This window comes from Pecten maximus, chromosome 4 (genome assembly GCF_902652985.1).
Source record: "Pecten maximus chromosome 4, xPecMax1.1, whole genome shotgun sequence".
NCBI lineage: Eukaryota > Metazoa > Mollusca > Bivalvia > Pectinida > Pectinidae > Pecten > Pecten maximus.
In genome coordinates, this window is record NC_047018.1 from 49,702,965 (window position 1) to 49,730,930 (window position 27,966).

The 27,966-nt window shown below is 40.1% G+C and overlaps 1 protein-coding gene and 1 long non-coding RNA gene across 2 annotated transcripts in view; one reads left to right on the forward strand and one right to left on the reverse strand.

Annotated features, from left to right (window-relative positions):
• LOC117326351 (focal adhesion kinase 1-like) overlaps positions 1-27,966 on the forward strand; it is a 90,621-nt gene that overhangs the window by 18,276 nt on the left and 44,379 nt on the right. Inside the window, 3 exon segments of the mRNA XM_033883061.1 lie at positions 9,584-9,787; positions 12,253-12,428; positions 24,313-24,400. Of these exon segments, the coding sequence (XP_033738952.1) occupies positions 9,584-9,787; positions 12,253-12,428; positions 24,313-24,400 (468 nt within the window).
• Positions 307-27,503, reverse strand: LOC117326352. Its single transcript, XR_004532476.1, has 3 exons — positions 27,481-27,503; positions 27,072-27,103; positions 307-545 (listed from the first exon to the last, which is right to left on the reverse strand). It is a non-coding gene; the product is annotated as an uncharacterized LOC117326352 (long non-coding RNA).

Here is a 27,966-nt window from a genome sequence, read left to right on the forward strand (position 1 = left end):
TATCTCAAAACTATACAAACACTTATAATTAACTGTTTTGAGATGAAAAAACAGCCCCCAATTCAGTTTGACTAAAACAATTATTGAACTGAAATATTTATTGAAATAACTAATGGGTTAATTTAACTACACAATTTTGATACAAGGAAGATGGTTTGGGTGTGGTGTAAGGTCAAGATATTTAGAGAGTGGATGAGGATTTGTAAAGATCAGATTGACGAAGTTGTAACAACAAAATTTTGTAACGATCTGTTTCACTATCCTTGTATAAGGAACTTCGGATTGTTATAATAAAAACTTTTCCATGGTTGCCATATCTTGTAGTTTCTCAGAGTAAAAGTGGATGATAATGGCTGGATGGCAGATATATATGATATAGGTAAACGGTCTAAGGTACTTACAGACACATTTTGGGTGTGTGAAAACAGATGGTTTGATAAATAGCTGGTATATAGAGCACATCGGTGTTTTTAGAGCTGGGGGATACCCAGGTCAGCTGTCGATGGGATTAATCAAGCAAACAAGATGCCTTAGGATTGTTGATTCTGTCAATAGAGGAAATGATTTAAAAAGCGTATGGACAGATATATATATATATATCAATTAGGAGTTAGGTTACTGTTTAAGTATACTTAAAGTGTATGCCTTTTTATGACATTGATTAAATTCTAAGATCCCCCCCCCCCCCCCCCCCCCCCCCCCCAAAAAAAAAAAAAAAAATTAATACAAATTATACTCCAATTTATCTTTCTTTCTTTAGGCACATTGTTTTGACATGAATATAATGAAAATTAAAAGATGTTTGAATAATATTGATATTAAATTCTTAGTGATTAGACATTGTTTTTTGGCTCATATCACTATGCCATCCAGAGCAATTTTAGGGTAAATTGTCTTGCCCAAGGACACAACCAAGAGAGCACAGACTGGTACGTTTCTCAGCTTCCCAATAAACACAAACTGTCATATATTGGTGAGAGAGAGTATCGAACCACGCCACCTCGGACCTTCACCTAAAGTTAGGTGGTAAGCGCTCTTACCGACTGTGCTATCATGGCCCTTCCTCTTGAGGTTATGTATCCATATGCTGCACGCTAATTTACTGAGCAATCGCTGCCAAATATAAAGTGTATTTTATAAAAATTAATCCAATCGCGGAGTATGTATTAAATTAGAGTATTGATAGTGTATTGTTTAACGAGGGAATATTTATATAAAACGATGAGATTTCTTCTATTTGTTCCAATTTATGATAGAATATGTATTAGAGATGTTGCTGAGATCCGAATTGGTTGTGGGATCTGAATTAGACATACGGCCATTGTCTATAATAGGCCAAGTCTTCACACCAATTGGGAACCGGACTGACAGACTGACACCCCTAATCTGAACTTCACATCATATACACATAATGTTGTGGGCAGCAGGGCTTCAAAGTTAGCAGCTTGATATGACAATTCATATTTAATAAATTAACAGATATGTGGAAATCAAATTTTAAATTTGAAGTCAAAAGGTTCCACATTGTAGCCAACCTGTATGTTCTGCTGTGTAATACAATTATTGGTGGTTTAATTTTTCTGTGTGGGTATAGCCAGATATGGTGTATGGTTTTCCACAGGACAGAATTCACGAGTTTATATCATATTATAGATACCGTTTTATATATATCAAGGGGTGTTTGTTTGTAATAATTAAGGTATGGCTTTACCATGGTATTGCGTTTTGAGGGACCAATAATTGCAAGGATTCAGTGTCTGATTGTGACTAAATTTGATTGTGACAAATTTTAGATTTAGATAATTCACTACTCATTCTTGCTTACAAGCTACCGTATTTGACCTAATAAGGGCGCCTACCCTAATTAGGGCGCCCCTACCTTTTTTCAAGGAAATAAATCTTTGACTGAGTGTCAAAATGGTGTTCAAAAATAATAATTCATGTGAAATATTTTGCTACTTTATGTGTTCAATTTTCTTCAACAAATTAAGTAACTGAAACACATGTTTTCGCCACATTTTGTGAATTCCTACAGGCTACAGATGACATGTCAGTGCAAAGAGCACCCAAAACTAAACACACATACAAATAATAACTTACCATCTTTATTTGAAGATAAAGTAAAGACTTCATTCTTGTTGATAAATAACTTTTGTTCAGAACAGAAAGCTAGTAAAAGACATTGTAAATCAATTATTAGGTCAAAGAAAACGATGTCTGATATGATCTGGGAAATCACCTGTTTCTATAAATAGAACACAAAAGAGTTCCATTTGAACATAAATGGTGGAACACACGTTCTCTGGTCTAAAGATCAGCTGGCATGGTTAACAAGTTTACAGGAGTATTCAAGTGATGTTTAAGCTTAATATATGATAATGAATAGATATCTTCATCTGGAATATTTTTATGACTGAATATTTTACCGTTTCCACAACCTTGGGTATTCTGCTATAAGGTATAGTCTGTTTCATAAAACTTCAGAATAACTAATCTTAATAAGGGCGCCCCCACTGTCAATTACCCGCGCCCTGCGCCCTTATTAGGTCAAATACGGTATTAGTATATATATAGGAGTGTGCGTGATGGCTGTGTGTATAGAGGAGGATGGGGCTGGAGGTTCCCCACACCTCCCAGTCCCATACAACCCCAGCCCACTATGACACGGTGGCCTCCCCACACCTCCCAGTCCCATACAACCTCAGCCCACTATGACATGGTGGCCTCCCCACAACTCCCAGTCCCATACAACCTCAGCCCACTATGACATGGTGGCCTCCCCACACCTCCCAGTCCCATACAACCCCAGCCCACTATGACATAGTGGCCTCCCCACACCTCCCAGTCCCATACAACCCCAGCCCACTATGACATGGTGGCCTCCCCACACCTCCCAGTCCCATACAACCCCAGCCCACTATGACATGGTGGCCTTCCCACACCTCCCAGTCCCATACAACCCCAGCCCACTATGACACGGTGGCCTCCCCACAACTCCCAGTCCCATACAACCTCAGCCCACTATGACATGGTGGCCTCCCCACACCTCCCAGTCCCATACAACCTCAGCCCACTATGACATGGTGGCCTCCCCACACCTCCCAGTCCCATACAACCTCAGCCCACTATGACATGGTGGCCTCCCCACACCTCCCAGTCCCATACAACCCCAGCTCACTATGACATGGTGGCCTCCCCACACCTCCCAGTCCCATACAACCTCAGCCCACTATGACATGGTGGCCTCCCCACACCTCCCAGTCCCATACAACCCCAGCCCACTATGACATGGTGGCCTCCCCACACCTCCCAGTCCCATACAACCTCAGCCCACTATGACACGGTGGCCTCCCCACAACTCCCAGTCCCATACAACCCCAGCCCACTATGACACGGTGGCCTTCCCACACCTCCCAGTCCCATACAACCCCAGCCCACTATGACATGGTGGCCTCACCACACCTCCCAGTCCCGTATGACCCCAACCCACTATGACACGGTGGCCTTCCCACACCTCCCAGTCCCATACAACCCCAGCCCACTATGACATGGTGGCCTCCCCACACCTCCCAGTCCCATACAACCCCAGCCCACTATGACATGGTGGCCTTCCCACACCTCCCAGTCCCATACAACCCCAGCCCACTATGACACGGTGGCCTCCCCACACCTCCCAGTCCCATACAACCTCAGCCCACTATGACATGGCGGCCTCCCCACACCTCCCAGTCCCATACAACCTCAGCCCACTATGACATGGTGGCCTCCCCACACCTCCCAGTCCCATACAACCCCAGCCCACTATGACATGGTGGCCTCCCCACACCTCCCAGTCCGATACAACCCCAGCCCACTATGACATGGTGGCCTCCCCACACCTCCCAGTCCTGTATGACCCCAACCCACTATGACATGGTGGCCTCCCCACACCTCCCAGTCCTGTATGACCCCAACCCACTATGACATGGTGGCCTTCCCACACCTCCCAGTCCCATACAACCTCAGCCCACTATGACACGGTGGCCTCCCCACACCTCCCAGTCCCATACAACCTCAGCCCACTATGACATGGTGGCCTCCCCACACCTCCCAGTCCCATACAACCTCAGCCCACTATGACATGGTGGCCTCCCCACACCTCCCAGTCCCATACAACCTCAGCCCACTATGACATGGTGGCCTTCCCACACCTCCCAGTCCCATACAACCCCAGCCCACTATGACATGGTGGCCTCCCCACACCTCCCAGTCCCATACAACCTCAGCCCACTATGACATGGTGGCCTCCCCACACCTCCCAGTCCCATACAACCTCAGCCCACTATGACACGGTGGCCTCCCCACACCTCCCAGTCCCATACAACCCCAGCCCACTATGACATGGTGGCCTCCCCACACCTCCCAGTCCCATACAACCTCAGCCCACTATGACATGGTGGCCTCCCCACACCTCCCAGTCCCATACAACCCCAGCCCACTATGACATGGTGGCCTCCCCACACCTCCCAGTCCCATACAACCTCAGCCCACTATGACATGGTGGCCTCCCCACACATCCCAGTCCCATACAACCTCAGCCCACTATGACATGGTGGCCTCCCCACACATCCCAGTCCCATACAACCTCAGCCCACTATGACATGGTGGCCTCCCCACACCTCCCAGTCCCATACAACCCCAGCTCACTATTATCATCACAATGACAGGATGGCCTCCCCACACCTCCCAGTCCCATACAACCCCAGCTCACTATGACATGGTGGCCTCCCCACACCTCCCAGTCCCATACAACCCCAGCTCACTATGACACGGTGGCCTCCCCACACCTCCCAGTCCCATACAACCCCAGCTCACTATTATCATCACAATGACAGGATGGCCTCCCCACACCTCCCAGTCCCATACAACCCCAGCTCACTATTATCATCACAATGACAGGATGGCCTCCCCACACCTCCCAGTCCCATACAACCTCAGCTCACTATTATCATCACAATGACAGGATGGCCTCTCCACACCTCCCAGTCCCATACAACCCCAGCCCACTATGACATGGTGGCCTCCCCACACCTCCCAGTCCTGTATGACCCCAGCCCACTATTATCATCACAATGACAGGATGGTCTCCCCACACCTCCCAGTCCCATACAACCTCAGCCCACTATGACATGGTGGTCTCCGGATCCCCACACCAGTCCCGTACAACCCCAGCCCACTATGACATGGTGGCCTCCCCACACCTCCCAGTCCCATACAACCTCAGCTCACTATTATCATCACAATGACAGGATGGCCTCCCTGATACTAATGGGTTCAAATAACTATCATCTTCACACTGGAATTTTAATACATTTCCGATGGGCAGTGTCTACCATTATCACTTCCTGTAAATTTTCTATTGACCGATAAACCAAATCTCTGAACAAATTGGGTCATTTAGTAATTGTGTTTTGATGACTGTGATGAAAAATGGATAAGTTTGGTCAGTTGTATGTCGTAACTCAGAAAATAATATTTTAAATCATAGTTGTGTTTTGTCCAATCAAACCCATGACCCCATTTTATGATAAGGATTGAACATATGGCTGGTATGAGGGTCGGAAATAATGAAAGCTATGAGATAGGTTTTGTTGATAAGCGTATAGTGTTATTGATAACATTAGATCATTACTACTGACAAAACCCACTTTTGTGTCATTGTTCGGAATGACTGGCTTGAATTTGACAAGGTTTGATGCTGGAAGCACCAAAGACATCAACCTAGTTATAGTTTCATACTTCAGACCTTCTGTCTACTCTATAAAGTCACGTTATACATACAGACGCCTGATATAGTATGTCCCCAGTAGTGGATATGAATAGTTTTCTATTATCGCTGTAGTCTACACAGATAGACAAATAGACAACAATGTCTATCAAGTAAACATTGATTGTACTCTTAAACAATTAAGTTCAGACCTTTCGGTATATATATGGCATAAGTATTGTACCAACTGCCTCATCACATGATTGTAAGAGGCGACTGAATTTAGGATCTTATCTTTTCTCTTCTTTCTAGCAATTTTATAACGTCTCCTTGTCAATGCGCCATGTTTGATCTATAGTTGAGTGTTTGCCCCCGTGAGGAAGGTTTCGGGATCTGTCCCCTAGCCGAGACATGCCAGAGTCTTTAAAGATGGTAGTTGCTACTCCTGTTTAGCACTAACATTTTTGGGTGTGAGATGACTGGTTCACCTGTTGTCAGCTGATAACGTGACCAGGTGGGGTGTCCTGCTGGGTGTCTAAAGCAGTATATGCTTCGGTGAGATAGCACTATAAAGTCGGCATCAGTTCCCCGCTATATATAGCTGTTGACAAGACATTAAACAATATCAAACCGAAATATGAAGTTTTATGGAAATTCAGATTAGTGTATAATATACAATTATGATTCAAATTTTTGGAAGGATTTAAAACAAAAAAAATTCTAGCTGGTGGCTATCATATTAAATTTAATAATTCTAATATGCTCAAATCAATTTTAAAGAGGTTTATACCTATTACTATTGAATAGTAAAAGTTGTTGACCTAAAATGGAATAGGCCATTAATGTATAGTGTATATATGTTATCAACAGTCTTATAACAGGCCTACTTAACAATCTGATTAACTTACGTTAAACTTTTTAATGACTTCGGGACAAATAAGTAACATGGACTAGATATTGTCTTAATACAGGTTGTTGATATACACAGTCTGTAGCGACTCGGAGTGTAAACAACGGAAGACTATAGAGAAAATCCACTTGATATTACTGCTCTGATTTATTCCTGAGAATTCAATAATAATTGAGATTAAGAAGCTTTATTAGACTTAAAATAAAGAATATATATATGAAAACTTTTTATTGGACTTAATTTTTTTTTTTTAAACTTGAAAACTCATCGTTATTTAGAATACAATGCTGTATTTATCAAACTCTAAGGCACTGTCCAATGATCGCCCGCCTGTATTTAAAATATTGTTTAGTAAAATTTAAAAACCTGGTTGTCATTGTCTTGTAAGACCAGGGATTATTGCAGGATAAATTTGGTATTGCGTTTTATTATGAATGGTGATAGTCTGGATGGGTGCAGTTAGTTGATTTAAAATTTGATTTTCCGCCTCAGATTTTCTGAACCTCTATAGACGTACGTAACTGTCTGTACTTCAATTCATTGCTGTCGGACTATTTCACGCTAGCGTTTGTCTTCAAACGATTGGGATAAAAAACCCTCCTACACTGTATAGTTTTAAAGCCAGTTTCAAACATTTAAAACTATCTATAATCGGTGCTTATAGAATTATAACTATGTCAGCACGATAAAAATCAGGAGCGAAACAGACATGTTAGCTGTAGTTCATTGAGGTATGAATTATAAATAACGGTCCACGTTGTACACCTGGCTAATACTATTAGAAACGCACATTTTGATTGGTCGAATTACCGATCTGATATCTTTGAGTTTTTTCTCAAGTGTTAAATTTGACAGATATTGTGTGAGAGCATAAAAGAGGGAACTTGATGTGTTAGTTGTTGGGTCTCCAGGTCAAGTACACCGACATATATGTTTTTCCCCCCGCCTCTTTGAAAAGCAGGTCTGACCAAAGTTGATTAGCCCAGGTATAATGACGGTGTAGTTTATCCCGAAATATCGGGTGTCTGGGATAGATTTATGGGGCTTGTAATGACGATACAATTACCGCCGAAGTAAAAATCTATTGTAGAGTATCGTTATTGTAATATATAAATATGAACATAGAGAATTGTTAAAATTGAACACTGAAAGACTGTCTTACAGGAAATTGGTGTTTGTGTATGTATGTCAGGTGAACTGCGTAGAAACTCTTAATTAAGGTTTGTAATTGTTACTCAGACAGGTGTAAACTGTTAAAAAGAGTGTTGCCATGGAAAGAATTTAATTATACAATTGAAACTAAAACCTAATGTTTGAGTTACATAAAACTATGAGCTACATGCATATGTTTATGTGAGAAATTTCAATGTTAATTAATGTACGATTTAAGATGTATTAAGAGGCAAATTTTACAGATTTGTCAAATATGGCCACTGCGTCTGCCATATTGAAAGTCATTTCAAATTTAACAACTCCAGTTCTGTTGAATTTATTTCAATGGAACTTCACACGAGTGTTCGGTACATGGCCCTGACCAAGTTCAGTTGGTCATGATCAGCAAAAGCTTGAATGAGGAAACACTTAAGATGATTTTTTGTGCAACAATTAATACTGGGATGTATTCATACCATTGGAAAGTTATTTGGTGTTAAACAGTGTTTTGAAATGTAAACTTAAAGTTATAGTTTACAGGGTCAGAGCCTACAGAGGTCAGGTAGATTAGAACTTTTAAATCGTTAGGAAAGGCCCCTTATCCAAGTAATTTTTGGAAGCTTAACAGAATGCTGACAAAATGTTAGAATTTCTGGTTTCTTTCTGAAGAGTTATCTTATGTTTTGGCTGCGATTTTCACACAAGTACAGCCTGGCCTAACTGTATGGTTGTACACACTGTGAGATCTGAGTCTAGAGGTGTTGGACGGAAGTATAGAGGCAATCAGTGAGGTTTTGCGGAACTTTTTTATGATTTCCTGGTCCAGTTCGTTCAAACCATTATTTCCGGAGTTTTCTGGATTAATTATTGCGACAAGGAACGTATCTCTGGAAAGTGAGTCTTACTTCACTTTATAACATCAGGCTCAGCATGATATTGTGTTCTCCTATATGTCTAGGGGACACTGACTTGTCTCATATGCTCTCAAAGAAGGGGTTGTGGTATCGGGTGGGGGTTGGGACTTAAAATTTTTGTAGGGTAATTGAATAACATGCATAATGGACATAAGGAGGACTGGGGGGAGGTGGGGGGGGGGGGGGGGGGGGGGGTGTTGTAATGTAATTACCAGAGTTTTAAGGTATAAGCATTTAACTGTCACTGTTTCGCTGGTTTTTTTGTGTGTTTTTTAAACAATATTTAGGACTGTGTAGTTGTGTTTTGATTCTGATTGAATATCGGTACAAGGTCTGATAATGAGCTACCACTGTGTGTGTACGACATATTTGGTGATGTTAGATATTCACAGTTACTGGTAAAACTGCATACATTTCTATGATTGAGAAATCTTAGGAAGCCCTGTATATATATACAGGTAACCTTCACAAAGACCTCTTGCTGTGTGTATATTTATGCTAATGAGATTTCATGTCACCAGCTATAACAAACTCTCATTGTATTTCTCATCAAAACTTTTATTTAATAAAGCCAATGTCATAACAATACAGTGTACGTATCTTTCATGGTGTCGTTTCACACATGATTTTAATTTTAAGACTTTTTTTTCCAAATTGTGAGTAATTTTGTTTAATCGATAACAATATCAGTGCTGGTAATTTTTTTTTTTTTTTTTTTAATTTCTCTTGAATTTATTATCACTATGTAAATTTATCAGAATTAAATAAGTATTAAGCTTACCTAGTACAACCTTATGAATGTATATATTGTTTTGTCGATAGAACATATTATTACAATACTTGTATTTTGTCTTGTTACAGATAGCACGATGGAGCAAACTCTGGAAGTTAATACAAGATGATGATGGGTGTCGCGAAGTAGTTTTAGACCCGATACAGGAGTTTGACACAATCGAATCAGACACCAAGGAGAAGAAGTGTACAATGGAACGCACCATCCTCAAGGTTCACCTCCCTAACGGGGGCTTCAACATGGTCAAATACGGCGATGCCACCGACGTCAAGGTAAGTCACAGGCAGTAGGAAATAGGAGGGAATAGTTTTAATTTGTTGATCGATTCCAAGTCATTACAGAGTTATAGCCCTTTGTTGATTCCCAGTCTATACAGAGATATAGCCCTTTGTTGATTCCCAGTCTATACAGAGTTATAGCCCTTTTTTGATTCTCAGTCTATATAGCCCTTTGTTGATTCCCAGTCGATACAGAGTTATAGGCCTTTGTTGATTCCCAGTCTATACAGAGTTATAGCCCTTTATTGATTCCCAGTCTATACAGAGTTATAGCCCTTTATTGATTCCCAGTCTATACAGAGTTATAGCCCTTTATTGATTACCAGTCTATACAGAGTTATAGCCCTTTATTGATTCCCAGTCTATACAGAGTTATAGCCCTTTATTGATTCCCAGTCTATACAGAGTTATAGCCCTTTGTTGGTTACCAGTCTATACAGAGTTATAGTCCTCTGTTGATTCCCGTTCTTTACAGAGTTATAGCCCTTTGTTGATTCCCAGTTTCTACAGAGATGTAGTCCATTGTTGATTTTTAGCCCACCATCATCAGATGGTGGGCTATTCAAATCGCCCTGCGTCCGTGGTCCGTCGTCCGTCCGTCCGTCCGTCCCTCCGTCCGTCCGTCCCTCCGTCCGTCCGTAAACAATTCTTGTTATCGCTAATCCTCAGAAAGTACTGAAGGGATCTTTCTCAAATTTCATATGTGGGTTTCTCTTGGTGCCTAGTTATGCATATTGCATTTTGAGACCAATCGGAAAACAACATGGCCGACAGGCAGCCATCTTGGATTTTGACAATTGAAGTTTGTTATCGCTATTTCTGAGAAAGTACTGAAGGGATCTTTCTCAAATTTCATATGTAGGTTTCCCTTGGTGCCTAGTTATGCATATTGCATTTTGAGACCAATAGGAAAACAACATGGCCGACAGGCAGCCATCTTGGATTTTGATAATTGAAGTTTGTTATCGCTATTTCTGAGAAAGTACTGAAGGGATCTTTCTCAAATTTCATATGTAGATTCCCCTTGGTGCCTAGTTATGCATATTGCATTTTGAGACCAATCGGAAAACAACATGGCCGACAGGCAGCCATCTTGGATTTTGATAATTGAAGTTTGTTATCGCTATTTCTGAGAAAGTACTGAAGGGATCTTTCTCAAATTTCATATGTAGGTTTCCCTTGGTGCCTAGTTATGCATATTGCATTTTGAGACCAATCGGAAAACAACATGGCCGACAGGCAGCCATCTTGGATTTTGACAATTGAAGTTTGTTATCGCTATTTCTGAGAAAGTACTGAAGGGATCTTTCTCAAATTTGATATGTAGATTCCCCTTGGTGCCTAGTTATGCATATTCCATTTTGAGACCAATCGGAAAATAACATGGCCGACAGGCAGCCATCTTGGATTTTGACAATTGAAGTTTGTTATCGCTATTTCTGAGAAAGTACTGAAGGGATCTTTCTCAAATTTCATATGTAGGTTCCCCTTTGTGCCTAGTTATGCATATTGCATTTTGAGACCAATCGGAAAACAACATGGCCAACAGGCAGCCATCTTGGATTTTGACAATTGAAGTTTGTTATCGCTATTTCTCAGAAAGTACTGAAGGGATCTTTCTCAAACATTTTTGCAAGTTCTCCTTGGTCTGTAGTTCTGCATATTGCATCTAATTCTTGGGACTAATAGGAAAACAACATGGCCGACAGGCAGCCATCTTTGATTTTGACAATTGAAGTTTGTTATCGCTATTTCTGAGAAAGTACTGAAGGGATCTTTCTCAAATTTCATATGAAGGTTCCCCTTGGTGCCTAGTTATGCATATTGGATTTTGAGACCAGTCAGAAAACAACCTGCCCGACAGGCAGCCATCTTGTATTTTGACAATTGAAGTTTGTTATCGCTATTTTACAGAAGGTAATGAAGGGATCTTTCTCAAATTTCATATGTAGGTTCCCCTTGGTCCCTGGTGTTGCATTTTGGGACCAATCCGAAAACAACAGACAGCCATTATCGCTAAATCTTAAATTTTATATATAGGTTCCCCTTGTTTGAAAAGTACTAGAGGGCTGTTTCTGAATTTACACAGATTAGTAAGACTTAGAGGAAGGGAAAAGTAGAGAAAAGATCAATCTGACATGGAACCTATAAAGATCATTCAATGGTGGGCGCCAAGATCCCTCTGGGATCTCTTGTCTTATCAAGTTAGGATCAAAATAAGAGATGCAGGTTTATAAATAAAGACTGATGTAACTCGGTGATCAGTATATCAGACCAGTGGAAGGCCCTCATATTTTTAAAAACTGAATTATTGATGAAAATTGTTTACCATGTATATGGAATTCAAAGATAATGTATTTTTAGCCATTGGTTGCAATAGCACAGTATTTGCTATCATTGATAGCAGGACAGATCTGGATGAGTTGATGATAAAATGGCTGCTTTTTTGTGTGTTACAGGATATAATCAAGTTGGTGGTGGGGAGGTTGACGGCAGGAGAAAGGTATTTCTCAAACTGTTACGCCCTCAAGTTAGTCCACATACAATCCAAGGATAGTTACTGGCTCCATAATAATCTGTCGATGTACCAGGTCCGGCAGAAATACGAGACTGCCCACCCATCAGATGAGTGGAGGTAAGTTCGCCAAACATGTCTGAAAAGGTATTCTAGGGGGGCATCTCAAACACAATGTCTGAAAACATATTCTAGGGGGACATCTCAAACACAATGTCTGAAAACGTATTCTAGGGGCACATCTCAAACACAATGTCTGAAAACGTATTCTAGGGGCACATCTTGAACACATTGTCTGAAAACTGTCTGAAAACGTATTCTAGGGGGACATCTTGAACACATTGTCTGAAAACATATTCTAAGGGGGCATTTGAAACACATTGTCTGAAAACAGATTCTAGGGGGGCATCTCAAACACAATGTCTGAAAACATGTTCTTGTGGATGGGGGCATATCAAATAGCTTACGTACCGCCAATACTACTAAACCTGTGGGTATGTTTAGAGAACATCTCAAACTCAATTTACTGACAACACCATGTCTTTAACTAAGTTGAAAGGAGTACATCAAACACAAAATGTGTTATTGCCCAATTGATAATAGCATGCTTGGAAATAATTATGAGTTCCATGGAAGATCTCACAGTTCAATATCATCCACTTGCCAGTGTAGAGAAATCTCACATATATGTATTTATAGTGAATTTCAGTAGCAATACTTGACGGGAGAATTGGGCCATAAGTCTTTTGACGTCTCTCAGAACTAGGTTACAATGACCCACTTTTATATATAAATACAAATATAAGAAGCAATTTAGAATATTAGTTTCTTGAAGTAATTACATTCTCTTTTGAACACATAAATATCAGAACCAATTTAGAATATGAGTTTTTTGAAGTAATGACCTTCTCTTTTTTCATTTGCCTTCCAAAATGTCTGTCCGGCAGTGCTGATTCAAATTGTTGAGAATTTTTACTACCCAAATTGTAATGATTTTTGCCTATTATCAACTGTCTGATAAAGATGAAGAAAATACTGACATCCTCTTTTGAGATGATAGACTTCATGAGTGATACAAGCTCAGGTTTGATAACTGTAAAGATTTGTTGTCACTGGTTGTATAACATTGACACAGAAACTCAAACACTGTATTTCTGGATAGAGTCTTAAACTGTGGTGTTGAAGTATGAAAGTTGGATTATATATCCCTTCCAGGGGCTGTTGACTGCCTCTGCTTCACAGGGCTAATGTGATTTCCTGTATCCTCAGCTTGTGTTTGTAGTTAACTATGATTGATTTCCTGGGTTTATCACCCCATGAACAGCCATGGTCATTTTGAGGTGCGTTCTCTTTGTAGTAGTTTGTGACTACCTCAACAAACAACATACAGAAGGCCCATTGCATGCCATCTGGAGTAATTAGGGTAAAGTGTCTTGCCCAAGGACACAACCACAACAGCATAGGCTTGTCTGGTTCTCAGCTTCGAGGTTCAGGGTTGAACCGCCCGTTCGGTTTGGTTTATTTTGTTTAACGTCCTATTAATAGCCAGGGCCATTTAAGGACGGCCTGGTTTTAGAGGTGTTGGAGTACCCGTAGAAAAACCACCGGACTACGGCCAGTACCTGGCAACTGTCCCATGTGGATTTCGAACTCGTGACCCAGAGGTGGAGGGTTAGTGATAAAGTGTTGGGACACCTTAACCACTGGGTCACTGCGGCCCCCACGCACCTCCAAGTATCGACTGATCATGAGATTACATGGCTGGCGCTCTAACCGACTGAGCTATCACAGTCCCCTTTAGTGAACTAATTAAAGGTAGACTACATGAAAGAAGTCCTACTTATGTGGGAATGTTGATGGTTTTATTAACCCATTCACAGCCAGGAAGTCTGGGTCTCCTTGTAGTAGCTGGTTGCTACCTCACTCAACAACACTTTAGGTTGAGCGTATTTGATGGTTTTATTTACCTGATTCACAGTCAGGAAGTCTGGGTCTCCTTGTAGTAGCTGGCTGCTACCTCACTCAACAACACTTTGGGTTGAGTGTATTTGATGGTTTTATTAACCAATTCACAGCCAGGAAGTCTGGGTCTCCTTGTAGCAGCTGGCTGCTATCTCACTCAACAACACTTTTGGTTGAGCGTATTTGAGGGTTTTATTAACCTGATTCACAGTCAGGAAGTCTGGGTTTCCTTGTAGTAGCTGGTTGCTACCTCACCCAACAACACATAGGGGCCTGTTGCATATTTTCCAGGGCATGTAATTCGGGTAAAATGTCTTGCCCAAACACAAGAATACAAGACAGACCGATAATTAAAGCTACCTGAGAAACACTATCCACCCTGGTAGGTTCTCGGTTGTATTAGGTTAAGGTTTTCTAGACTTTGTAGTGTAAATTAGTCCCAAGTCGCTGGAATTAATTTTGCTCTGGTATTTCAAACTGATATGATGGATAGAACCATACGCGGAAATGGAGACCCGCTTTGGATAGTGTTCATAGTGGTGTAGGGTAACAGAATGGTCATTTGATATGGGGTCCTGAAATGTCAGTGTCATTGTGAGGAATTTTTCATATTCGTTTACAGAAAGGTCTGATTTCCAAAGTATATTTGAGTGTTAAGTTTCCGGGCTGGTAGATCTAGGGACCTAGAACCAAGTTCTGTGTGTAGACAATCGTCCTGCTGACTGGATTTCTGTCTATATTATAGTACACATATTATCTTAAATTGTTTTGATGTAAATTTTTTTGTGACAAATTCTTGGCATCTTTGATCGAAGTTGTTTACTAAGTTTACAAATTGGCCAGTGCACAATGGCTGTATATATATATAAATATAAGGAAGACCCTTTCAGACATGGGCCACTCTCAAAGCATCAATCTGAAGTGCTTACTTTGAATTGATAACCTGGGTCGTACTTCACATACACAATGTAATGGGGATTATCTGGGGTTGTGTCTACTCTCTGCTTCTGATAGTAACGTTAGGGCCTAGTACCGTAAATATACAACAGTAACGTTAGGGCCTAGTACCGTAAATATACAACAGTAATGTTAGGGCCTAGCTGGCTGTCAGTACCGTAAATATACAACAGTAATGTTAGGGCCTAGTACCGTAAATATACAACAGTAATGTTAGGGCCTAGGTGGCTGTCAGTACCGTAAATATACAACAGTAATGTTAGGGCCTAGTACCGTAAATATACAACAGTAATGTTAGGGCCTAGCTGGCTATCATTACCGTAAATATACAACAGTAATGTTAGGGCCTAGCTGGCTGTCAGTACCGTAAATATACAACAGTAATGTTAGGGCCTAGCTGGCTGTCATTACCGTAAATATACAACAGTAATGTTAGGGCCTAGCTGGCTGTCAGTACCGTAAATATACAACAGTAATGTTAGGGCCTAGCTGGCTGTCAGTACCGTAAATATACAACAGTAACGTTAGGGCCTAGCTGGCTGTCAGTACCGTAAATATACAACAGTAACGTTAGGGCCTAGCTGGCTGTCAGTACCGTAAATATACAACAGTAACGTTAGGGCCTAGCTGGCTGTCAGTACCGTAAATATACAACAGTAACGTTAGGGCCTAGCTGGCTGTCAGTACCGTAAATATACAACAGTAACGTTAGGGCCTAGCTGGCTGTCAGTACCGTAAATATACAACAGTAACGTTAGGGCCTAGCTGGCTGTCAGTACCGTAAATATACAACAGTAACGTTAGGGCCTAGCTGGCTGTCAGTACCGTAAATATACAACAGTAACGTTAGGGCCTAGCTGGCTGTCAGTACCGTAAATATACAACAGTAACGTTAGGGCCTAGGTGGCTGTCAGTACCGTAAATATACAACAGTAACGTTAGGGCCTAGCTGGCTGTCATTACCGTAAATATACAACAGTAACGTTAGGGCCTAGCTGGCTGTCATTACCGTAAATATACAACAGTAACGTTAGGGCCTAGCTGGCTGTCATTACCGTAAATATACAACAGTAACGTTAGGGCCTAGCTGGCTGTCATTACTGTAAATATACAACAGTAATGTTAGGGCCTAGCTGGCTGTCATTACCGTAAATATACAACAGTAATGTTAGGGCCTAGCTGGCTGTCATTACCGTAAATATACAACAGTAATGTTAGGGCCTAGCTGGCTGTCATTACCGTAAATATACAACAGTAATGTTAGGGCCTAGCTGGCTGTCAGTACCGTAAATATACAACAGTAATGTTAGGGCCTAGCTGGCTGTCAGTACCGTAAATATACAACAGTAACGTTAGGGCCTAGTACCGTAAATATACAACAGTAATGTTAGGGCCTAGCTGGCTGTCAGTACCGTAAATATACAACAGTAATGTTAGGGCCTAGCTGGCTGTCAGTACCGTAAATATACAACAGTAATGTTAGGGCCTAGCTGGCTGTCATTACCGTAAATATACAACAGTAATGTTAGGGCCTAGCTGGCTGTCAGTACCGTAAATATACAACAGTAATGTTAGGGCCTAGCTGGCTGTCAGTACCGTAAATATACAACAGTAACGTTAGGGCCTAGCTGGCTGTCATTACCGTAATATACAACAGTAACGTTAGGGCCTAGCTGGCTGTCAGTACCGTAAATATACAACAGTAATGTTAGGGCCTAGCTGGCTGTCAGTACCGTAAATATACAACAGTAACGTTAGGGCCTAGCTGGCTGTCATTACCGTAAATATACAACAGTAACGTTAGGGCCTAGCTGGCTGTCATTACCGTAAATGTACAACAGTAACGTTAGGGCCTAGCTGGCTGTCATTACCGTAAATGTACAACAGTAACGTTAGGGCCTAGCTGGCTGTCATTACCGTAAATATACAACAGTAATGTTAGGGCCTAGCTGGCTGTCAGTACCGTAAATATACAACAGTAATGTTAGGGCCTAGCTGGCTGTCAGTACCGTAAATATACAACAGTAATGTTAGGGCCTAGCTGGCTGTCAGTACCGTAAATATACAACAGTAATGTTAGGGCCTAGCTGGCTGTCAGTACCGTAAATATACAACAGTAATGTTAGGGCCTAGGTGGCTGTCAGTACCGTAAATATACAACAATCATGAGTGAAGATGCTGGTTTAGGTGTGACACATTACCGTAAATGTCTCAAGAAATATTTTGCCGGCGATACAGAAAATTACATTGTCATTTTGTATGTAAAATGTGATACTGATGTGGAAACTTCTCCTCATTGTAACATCAGTGACAGAGATCTAAACATAGGGGTGGAACAAAAGGATGGGTATAAGGAAAATATTGTGTGTCTGTGAGTGTGTGCATGTGTGTGTGCGTCTGTGCATGTGTGTGTGCGTCTGTGCATGAGTGTGTGCGTCTGTCACTGCAAAACTTGTCAGGGAATAATCTAGGTTTCAGGGGAGGAAGCCTACTAAAAAAAGGTGAAGCCTGAGCTTAAGTGCACGAATTAAACCAATTAAAGACTATTATGGGACTCTGAGGCTGAGGACATACACCCACTGGAAAATGTTATGAAAAGAAGATGCATGCAAAATGGTACATTCTTGGAACACTTGGTGGTATTATTTGCATTACATAATCAGCATAAAGAAAGGTTGGAGTTTAATAGGAGAAGAGAAAAATTCTTATAAATGATACTGGAAGAAATCTTAGTCAGGAAAAGGGGAATTTTAAGCAGGAATTGGGGAATTTTGGTCCATTTTTGTGAAGGGGAAAAGTGCCCATAAACAGCAGCAAAATGAATCTGGATTGGTCTCTGTTTGTGTATAACTCATGAAATTCAGATAGATCTAGTTCATATTCACCCTATAACATATAACACCATCAAGTTCTCCAAAATAATACCTATTTTTATGGACATCTGACAAGGTTTAAAGGTCAAAGGTCATACTTGACCACTCAAACTAAAAATCTTGTTCACAAGATATCTCTTAATCCTGGATAGGTTTATTTCAGTAATGAGGAGGTGGGTTTAAATGTCACTGACTGACAAGTGATGTAGCTACGTGGCTCTTGTTAACCAAATACAGATCTGTATAAAACAATATTTTTATCAAAATTACATCAAGGAAAATATAAAGTTGAAGAAAACGATTTTCATTGCTGAGATTGTACGAGGATGAAGGCAGACTCTCTGTCTCAATATTGTGACATTGTTTATTCTGTCCTTGAGAAGGAGATTGTGTAAAATAATGCAGAAAGCCGTTCTGTCCATGAGAAGTAGATTGTGTAAAATGGAGCAGAAAGCCAGGATATTGATTCTTATAAAGTTTACTGATGTGCTGAAAGTCTGGTCATCTTAACATCAAACTCGGCCAATTTAAAACTGTTCTATCTATTCTATAGTCCTGTCCTGGACAGGAATCAATATTGTGGGGACACATTTGACATTTTGTTGCGTTAAAGATGTTATTTTGCGATGATGTGTCCAGGAGTCTAGAGATATTGATTTATTCTTCGTGAATTATTTTGTAAAATTGCAAAAGATGAGAAATAAATGTATTTAAAAAACTATATAGACATCACATAAATGAATTTTAGAAATTCTGTTGATTATATTTTAGTCCAATAATGAATCTGAATGAAATGAAGAAGAACCCTAACTTTATTGGAAAATCAAATCAAAGGAATTTTAAAGGGTGATTTCTCTGAAAACAAATAAATGATGGACATTCTCTATTGGCTCATTTACCATGAATTAGGTCTAAAATGTTTATGCAATTAAATTGTATGAAAGGTTTGGTCTGGACATTGTCAGAACATCAAATGTATGTACGGTTTGGCCTGGACATTGTCAGAATATCAAATGTATGTACGGTTTGGCCTGGACATCATCAGAACATCAAATGTATGTACGGTTTGGCCTGGACATTGTCCGAACATCAAATGTATGTACGGTTTGGCCTGGACATTGTCAGAACATCAAATGTATGTAAGATTTGGCCTGGACATTGTCAGAACATCAAATGTATGTAAGATTTGGTCTGAACATTGTCAGAACATCAAATGTATGTAAGGTTTGGCCCAGACATTGTCAGAACATCAAATGTATGTAAGGTTTGGCCTGGACATTGTAAGAACATCAAATGTATGTAAGGTTTGGCCCAGACATTGTCAGAATATCAAATGTATGTAAGGTTTGGCCCAGACATTGTAAGAACATCAAATGTATGTAAGGTTTGGCCCAGACATTGTCAGAACATCAAATGTATGTAAGGTTTGGCCCAGACATTGTCAGAACATCAAATGTATGTAAGGTTTGGTCCAGACATTGTCAGAACACCAAATGTATGTAAGGTTTGGCCTGGCATTGTCAGAACATCAAATGTATGTAAGGTTTGGTCATCATGTAAGTTGTGGCACCCCCCTGTGGAGCCCCAGCTGCATGACCATGACCAGAAGATGGATGGGCCCAGGAGAATTGTCCCCAGCCAGTCTCAGTGTGAAAACACTGTCCAGCCAGGGAGAGTGTCAAATCTGTATAATTCTGGCAGACTGGTAGTCTGTGTGAGGCTATTATAGATAATTATTATGTGTCGGACATAGCAATTATTTAAACATTCTAATCTAGCATCATATTTATTTACTTACTAATCCTTCCATCCCTACTGACCACAAGTTACTGGAGCCTGCAGAGGATCAACAGCAGTATGGTTCATCCATTAAGGGGAAGCCAAAGGGGGGAGGGGACAGGGTTGTAATGCTTGTGTATAAATATATACAACAGGAAAGATGCAGAAATGCTCTATAATGGAAAAAGTTGAGATTTTCAGACTCTGAGAATTAGAAAAATAAACATGTGTGTATACTTATAATGGAGGTCCATTTACTGTTCACTGGTTTTGTTTGCACAAGCACTCTGAACAAATGTATTAGTTTAAGTAAAATGTTTCTATATCTTTAATGGGGATGCACTGGTAAGCACTAAAGATACTCTACATGGATATCCCTTATATTTAGTTGATGGAAATTGACAGGTTTTTAAAGAAAACTTGACATAGTTGGGTCTGGAAACTATTACCAGCATGGAAATAGGATATCAACTCTGTTTTTTGGAAATAATGAAAAACAGAAAACTTTACAAGAATTTTCCTCTGAAATTTGACTTAAATTGTAATTTATTTTTTATTCAAATAAGTTTCATGCATACAAAAGTGAAAGTTTTATCAGAGGACATGACCAGACTGAAAAAATATATATAAATGAACAATACATGAAGAAATATTACACACAATCTTTGGAGAGTTGTGGTGTATCAAGTTGGAGAAAAGGCATTGACCTTTGACCCTGCTGGTTAAGATCTGCCATAGCTATCAGTTAAACTACGATAGAAAACTGAAATATGCTGAATAAAGATCCCATTTCCTCCGTGATTATATTCAAATGAAATAATTTCTGTGAATGCTTTAATGTCGAGTATCACGCAAAACTTGAGAGTGACAATATGCGCCAGCTGCTATTTGATACTAGGGGGATTAGTTCACCGACCTGAGCCAGCGTTAAACATTAAGGCCGTTATGACATACGCCAGTATTTTCTGAGAGGTTTTCACAAAGTCTTCCTGCATGAAATATTCAAATATCAACAAGCAGATCGATAGCAGATTGGCTGTCTCCACTATTCAGCCTGTTGATACAATGCACTGTCTATTATTTTGAAATCTTCTCTTCAACAAAATATGGTTACATTAATTTGACATTCTACCTCTTCCAATAAATCATATCAAATTAATTTGGGCCTCTCAAATTATGAAAACCTCAGGAACATTAATGGATGATTTTATGCTAATAAACCATGAAAATTGAATTTCTGAAATCCATGTTTCAAGCTATATATCATGTTTAAATTTGTGCTACTTATGTAATTAAAGGTCAGTCAAGCTACCAAAAAGTGACCTCATTAAATTAACATTGTACACTTTAAACTTGTAACTTTAATGAGGAATAATTGTTGAATGAAAATGATCTTTGAAAAGCTCTTCAAAAATAGTGTAAGCTTATTTGATATAGTTACAGACAGACATGTACAGGTTTCTAAAAAGAAGGGGGCCGCGATGGCTCAGTTGTTAGAGCTCCGGCCATGTATTACCTCCAGGAGAAGATCAAGGTGCGTGGTTTGACACTCCCTACCTGTGTTGGTTTGTATTTCACAGGAAGCTGAGAAATAGGTCGGTCTGTGTTGTCATGGTTATGTCACTGGGCAAAACACTTTACCATACTTGCTTTGGATGGCATTCCAATTTTATTGGGCTCTCCATCTGTTCTTCATTGAGGTAGTCACCAACTACTACAAGGAGACCCTGCCTCAAAATGACCCGGATTGTTTATGGGACATTAAACCTAGCAATCAAACAAACATACAAAATAACTTTTTAAAAACATAATGTATCAAGCAGCATTTAAACTTTTGGTGAATACATTCTTTAGTGAAGCTGGACATCCTTGATATAAAAAAAACAACACAACCATTGACTAATGAGAAACAATGTTATGATTACGTCTATAATGCTTTGATATCCCTATGGATTATGGTATATGATGGGATTGACTCCCACATTTGCTTGAAGACTACTCTAACCTATACAGGACAGATATGACAGGTTAACGAGTATTTGTGGTTATAGGACCATTACTGTAGAACACACCTGTGGCTTGTCATATACGCACTAACAGGGCAATTGAGGTGGTGATGTGTTTGATGAATGGGCTGATCATTTAGAATCATGAGGTATATAGTTGATGGAGTCTATAGGTACAGGTGTAATGGCGGTACCTCGATCAGTAGTGAGCTAGATAGCGAGTACTGAACACCTGCAGGACAGTAGTTGCACAGGTATCGGGCCTTAGGGTGTCCCTACAATGTTTACTGCTAATGGTAGGTGTAGTCTGTTATCACACTATCAACACTCAACAGGATGACAGTAGTAGGTTTTCATTTGTAGTAGCTGGTGGCTACCTCACTCTACAATATATGCAGGATGGAATCCAATACAGTACAGTACAGTATCTTACCTATGTGCACAATCATGACAGCCATCAGGACAGTCTGTGATATCAATTTCCCGAGAAACTAAAACTACTGTGGGAAGTGATCGACCCACCCCACTCGACCCACTTTGACCCCGACCCACTTTGTCCCCGACCCACTTTGACCCTGACCCACTTTGACCCCGACCCACTTTGACCCGATCCACTTTGACCAGACCCAATTCGACCCACTGTGATTGGGATGTGATCAAACCACACACCTTGGATCTCCACCTGAAACTAATTTGTTTCAATCTTTGCTGAGGGTGGCGAATGACTTTCCCTGTCGATCATTGACCTTGTCTTGTGATCTGAGGAATTAAAGAAACGGCTCCATTGGGAATGACTCCCAGCTTTCCTTCCTGGTGACCTAGTTTTTTTAGTGTCGGGTATTATTATGGTGTATGTGATGAAGATCAAAGAGACGGGATAGGGAAACTGTCTAGTAGGATGCTGGAAGGGAGAAACACATGCTAGGCACATGTGTTGTGGGTTAGTTCTGGTGGTGGCTTTGACACCTGTTGTATATAGGGTTAGCATTAGCATCAGCAATGCCATGGCCACTACACACAGTAAAGGTCTACCGGCCACTTCCCGGGCCTGTATTATCTTATAAACATCTTAATTCCACAAATACTGGAGTACTCACACAAAGCCCAGCCACACTGTCTCTGAGGGTTGAATTTCATCAACCTTGTTTTATAATGTATGAAGTTATGATATCAGATTGATATTAACATAAGTTTTCTGGAGCAACTCACTAGATTTGGCTTGGTTCCATAACATTCTATATCATGCGATACATCTTCAAGTACAATCTGGGATGAAATACTTTATATAATAATCAGGAAAGAAAAAAAATCTAAATATTTCACTGAGGGTGTCGTAAGGTTGAAGTTTATCGTAAACCACGACCTATAAATTAATCAGTTATAGGCAGAAGGAGTGATGTAGGAAGGAGGAATAAGAATTGAGTATCGTCTTATCTATATGTTAATTAGAATAAATTATATCGGGTTACCCCCTAATAAAGGCCACCAGTTTTACTACACAGACATATGATTGGATCCCTACCTGATTTCTAGGTCACAGTGACCTATATTTTAATTGTCACGACTGATTTCATCATTATTTCACTTTATGGAGTATAAAAAAGGTCTGCCAGTATATTCGCTTGCTCCACCAAAAACATTCATGAAATATATGTTGGGCCGGGGTGGCCGAGTGGTTAAGGTGTCCCGACATTTTATCACTAGCCCTCCACCTCTGGGTTGCGAGTTCGAAACCTACATGGGGCAGTTGCCAGGTACTGACCGTAGGTCGGTGGTTTTTCTCCGGGTACTCCGGCTTTCCTCCACCTCGAAAACCTGACACGTCCTTAAATGACCCTGGCTGTTAATAGGACGTCAAACAAACAAAAACGGAACAAACCAAACCACCAATTCCTCTTTTACCATTCTAGAAAAGATTTATAGGAAGAGGAGGATGAAAAGTTAATTGTAGGTGTTCTGTTAACACAGCCTTAATTAGACAGTCTTTATATAATTATCGAGTCTACCTATAGATAAATCATTTGATTTGATACCTATGATTACACAGATGGAAGTTATAAAGTTCGGGCAAAACACATGTGGTGTGTATTGAAGACCTTTGAGTGGGGTTATAAATAAATACTAATTGTTCACAGGAGACCACCTTAGTCTTCACCAGCTTATACCCGATACCATTCAAATTGTCTATCCAAATAAATGTGTTCCTTTATGTAAAAGAAATAATTATCAATTATGTCTATTGTAATACCTCCGCCAGGGGTCGCCCAGAACCTTTTACATTCTAAAGTATCATAATTACGCTCAACTGATCCAGTTTAAGAAGATAAACGGAAAAATCCATTAATAATAGATTTTAATGTTTATTAATGAAAGAGTTCTGTCATCATTTTTATCTAGTATTTATTTATTGATTTTTTTGTCTTACAGATATGAACTGAGAGTACGGTACCTTCCGAAGAGCTTCCAGGAATTGTATACAAAGGACAAAGTGACGTTCTACTACTTATATGACCAGGTATGGTATCACAGTTATCATAAAGTTTACGTATGTTTTGGGAAAAAGGCTCAAATTAAATCGGCTTACAGCAGCTTCCACAAAAAATCTGTTTGTTTGTCTTGTGAACTTCTAGGGTCATTTTGAGGTGAGGGTACCCTTGTTGTAGCTAGTGGCTACCTCACTGAACAACATACTGGAGGTCTGTGACTTACCATCCAGATCAATAAGGATAAAATATTTTGCCGATGGATGCATTTGGTCCGAAAACAGGCTTGTCCGAGATCTTGGTTTTCCCAGAAAAGGGGAAATCATCCTTGATGAAGTTAATTGTGTCATTCTGGTGATGTCTCAGCCTCCCCCAGATGAAGATCCGAGGTGCGTGGCTTGTGTCAGTTTGTGTTTCTCGGGAAGCTGTGAAACGGGCCTGTCTGTGCTGTCGTGGTTGTGTATATGGGCAAGACATTTACCCTATTTGTTCTGGATGGCATGGGACAGACTTCCTGTATATTATTCAGTGAGGTAGTCACCAGCTACTACAAAGAGACCCCGCCTCAAAATGACCCTGGCTGTTCATGGGACGATAAACCCAGTTAACAACTTAACAAAGTCGGCCCCACTATCATGGCCTTTAGGTAATAAAACTAATTTTCACAAGTTGTTCTGCAGTGATGAAATTGGAGAAAAATCACCATCATGTATATATTCTTGAGATGTTTTAAATACCGTGAAAGCTTTATGTTTATTGCCTATTATGGTGATCCAACATCGGATTAGTGTGAAGGTATGTTTCATTGTTTTCCTGGTGTACATCAGACCGATATTATTGATATGGTATGGATCAATATATATCATTTCTAAATTCATCACGGACCCTGACATAGAAAATCTCGACACAGAAAATCTCGGTTGATTGATGTTTGGAGTGTAAATCAGAATGATAATAAAAGTCACGCCAAATTTCACACAACACATCCTGTGGTTTACAGCCCTCTAGTGTTGTTAGTTTCCTGGATATGACGAGGCAAAGTGTTTTGAATTTGTGGCTAACGACAGAAATGGACAGCACAAGCCGTAATAGTGCCATAAGTAATATCGTTGATGAAAACTGTGTTCAGAACTTTTTCACACCGGAAGGCTTACTGTAGGTCTAATAATCCTTTTTGTCAAACTTTTAAATACTTAGAATAGTAACTTATTTTAAAGGTGTTTATCTACTTGAAAAGACTTCCATTCACACTTGTATACAAATTTACCGGTTTGTCACAATATTTTAGACATTTGTTTGTGAGGTAAAATAATGGTAAAAGACAGTTTTGGTGAAACTAGAGTAACTAAACATTTGAAGGGTTAATATATATATAAGCTGTTGTGTCCGGGGTCCATTGAGATGAAGTATTCGGGGAACATTGAGATGAAGTATTCGTGTGACCTCGATTATCAAGTATTTACACGAGATCCCTGCTGATGTTGATGTATAGACATGTTCCGCCCACATCACCTGTATGTGTCACTTTGACCTCTAAATCCTCCCACGCTCCATGTTTTACCTGTAACATATCTTATCACCTGTCTCATCAGGCCAACCTTGTTGTCCAGTCTTGTGGTAGATATTGTCAGATTTTGGCGTATTAATCAAGCTTTTGATAACAACTAGGTCAATTGCATGTCATATATATATGACGACTTGTTTTGGTAGATGCAAATTTTTCCTTTCATGGCTAGACATAAATTTTTAAGATTTAAAATTTTGCGGTTTTGATACCATGTTGTCTCGTTCTTATAATAGTGGACAAGGTAATATTGATATGTTAAAATTCATACTGACCTTATTACCAGACATTGGCTTATTCAGGCATCGGCTTATTGCCAGACATTGGCTTATTACCAGACATGAACTTATTACTAGACGTGGATTTATCGTTGTGATAGTTATGTATTCAAATATATCCAGATTATACAGGTATCCAGATTATACAGGTATCCAGATTATACAGGTATCCAGATTATAGAGGTATACAGATTATACAGGTATACAGACTATACAGGTATACATATTATAGAGGTATCCAGATTATACAGATATCCAGATTATATAGGTGTCCAGATTATACAGGTATACAAATTATAGAGGTATACAGATTATACAAGATTATACAGATGTCCAGATTATACAGGTGTCCATATGATACAGGTGTCCAGATTATACAGGTGTCAAGATTATAAGGTATCCAGATTATACAGGTATCTAGATTATACAGGTATCCAGATTATAGAGGTGTCCAGATTATAAGATATCCAGATTATACAGGTATCCAGATTATATAGGTATCCAGATGATAAGGTATCCAGATTATACAGGTATCCAGATTATACAGGTATCCAGATTATATAGGTATCCAGATGATAAGGTATCCAGATTATACAGGTATCCAGATTATACAGGTGTCCAGATTATAAGGTATCCAGATGATACAGGTGTCCAGATTATACAGGTGTCCAGATTACAGGGTTCTGTTAAGATGAATTATCATCACATTTATAATAGACATTTGCGAGTATATAAATGTTTAATGGAGGCCCGGAGAACAGACTGACCTGACGTCCATTTCCTGGCCTGTTATGGCGGTCTTGGCCACCAGCTATGTATTATTTACCTGGTGTGATGCGTGCATGATGTGGTCTGACTCACCTCAGGTATTGATTCAAATGTCGTTTCCTCTCCTGTAAAAAAGTTTTTGTTTAACATTGATTATTTAAATGTGCCTTGTGAAGCATCTCATTCGTATGATTTCATTAGCGGTATGTATTTGATACTCAAGGCAGATTACCATCAGCAGGGTTGTATTGGTCACAGTGAATAGAACGAGCAAATCAATAAAATGGGTCTTAACAATAAAACATTAAATCCTGTCTTGAATTATAATTTATGTACCTGCAGTTATTCTTAACATTTTGTCTTAAAAAATGACTTTCATTCTCAAATGTAATGATGGTAACCACACTTGCCTTGAGAGAGGGGCCGCGGTGGCCGAGTGGTTAAGGTGTCCGGACACTTTATCACTAGCCCTCCACCTCTGGGTTGCGAGTTCGAAACCTACCTGGGGCAGTAATTGCCAGGTACTGACCGTAGGTCAGTGGTTTTACTCTGGGTACTCCGGCTTTCCTCCACCTCCAAAACCTGGCACGCCCTTAAATGACCCTGGCTGTTAATAAGACGTTAAACAAAATAAAACAAACAAACCATTATATGTGATTACATCTTCGCTAGCCAAGGCTTCTGATTACGTTACACTCCACGAACCCTTGGCGGATATAGTCGTGTTCAAACCGTCGCGCCCTGGAATCCCAGGGCACCCAATCAAATCGCGTTTTACATTCTGGCTTGGTTTCGCAGTAAACAAAAAATGCGGCACCCAGTACAGAGCTACATTGCCGACTATGTCATGGCATTTTACCTAAATACAAAAATCACAATCTTTGGGGGAACATTTGCAGTGTTTGATCAATTCTAGTGTTGGGAATCGGTTGAATTTTTGTGATCGATCATCACTTGTGTGTAACCGATCGATGATCGATTAAAATCA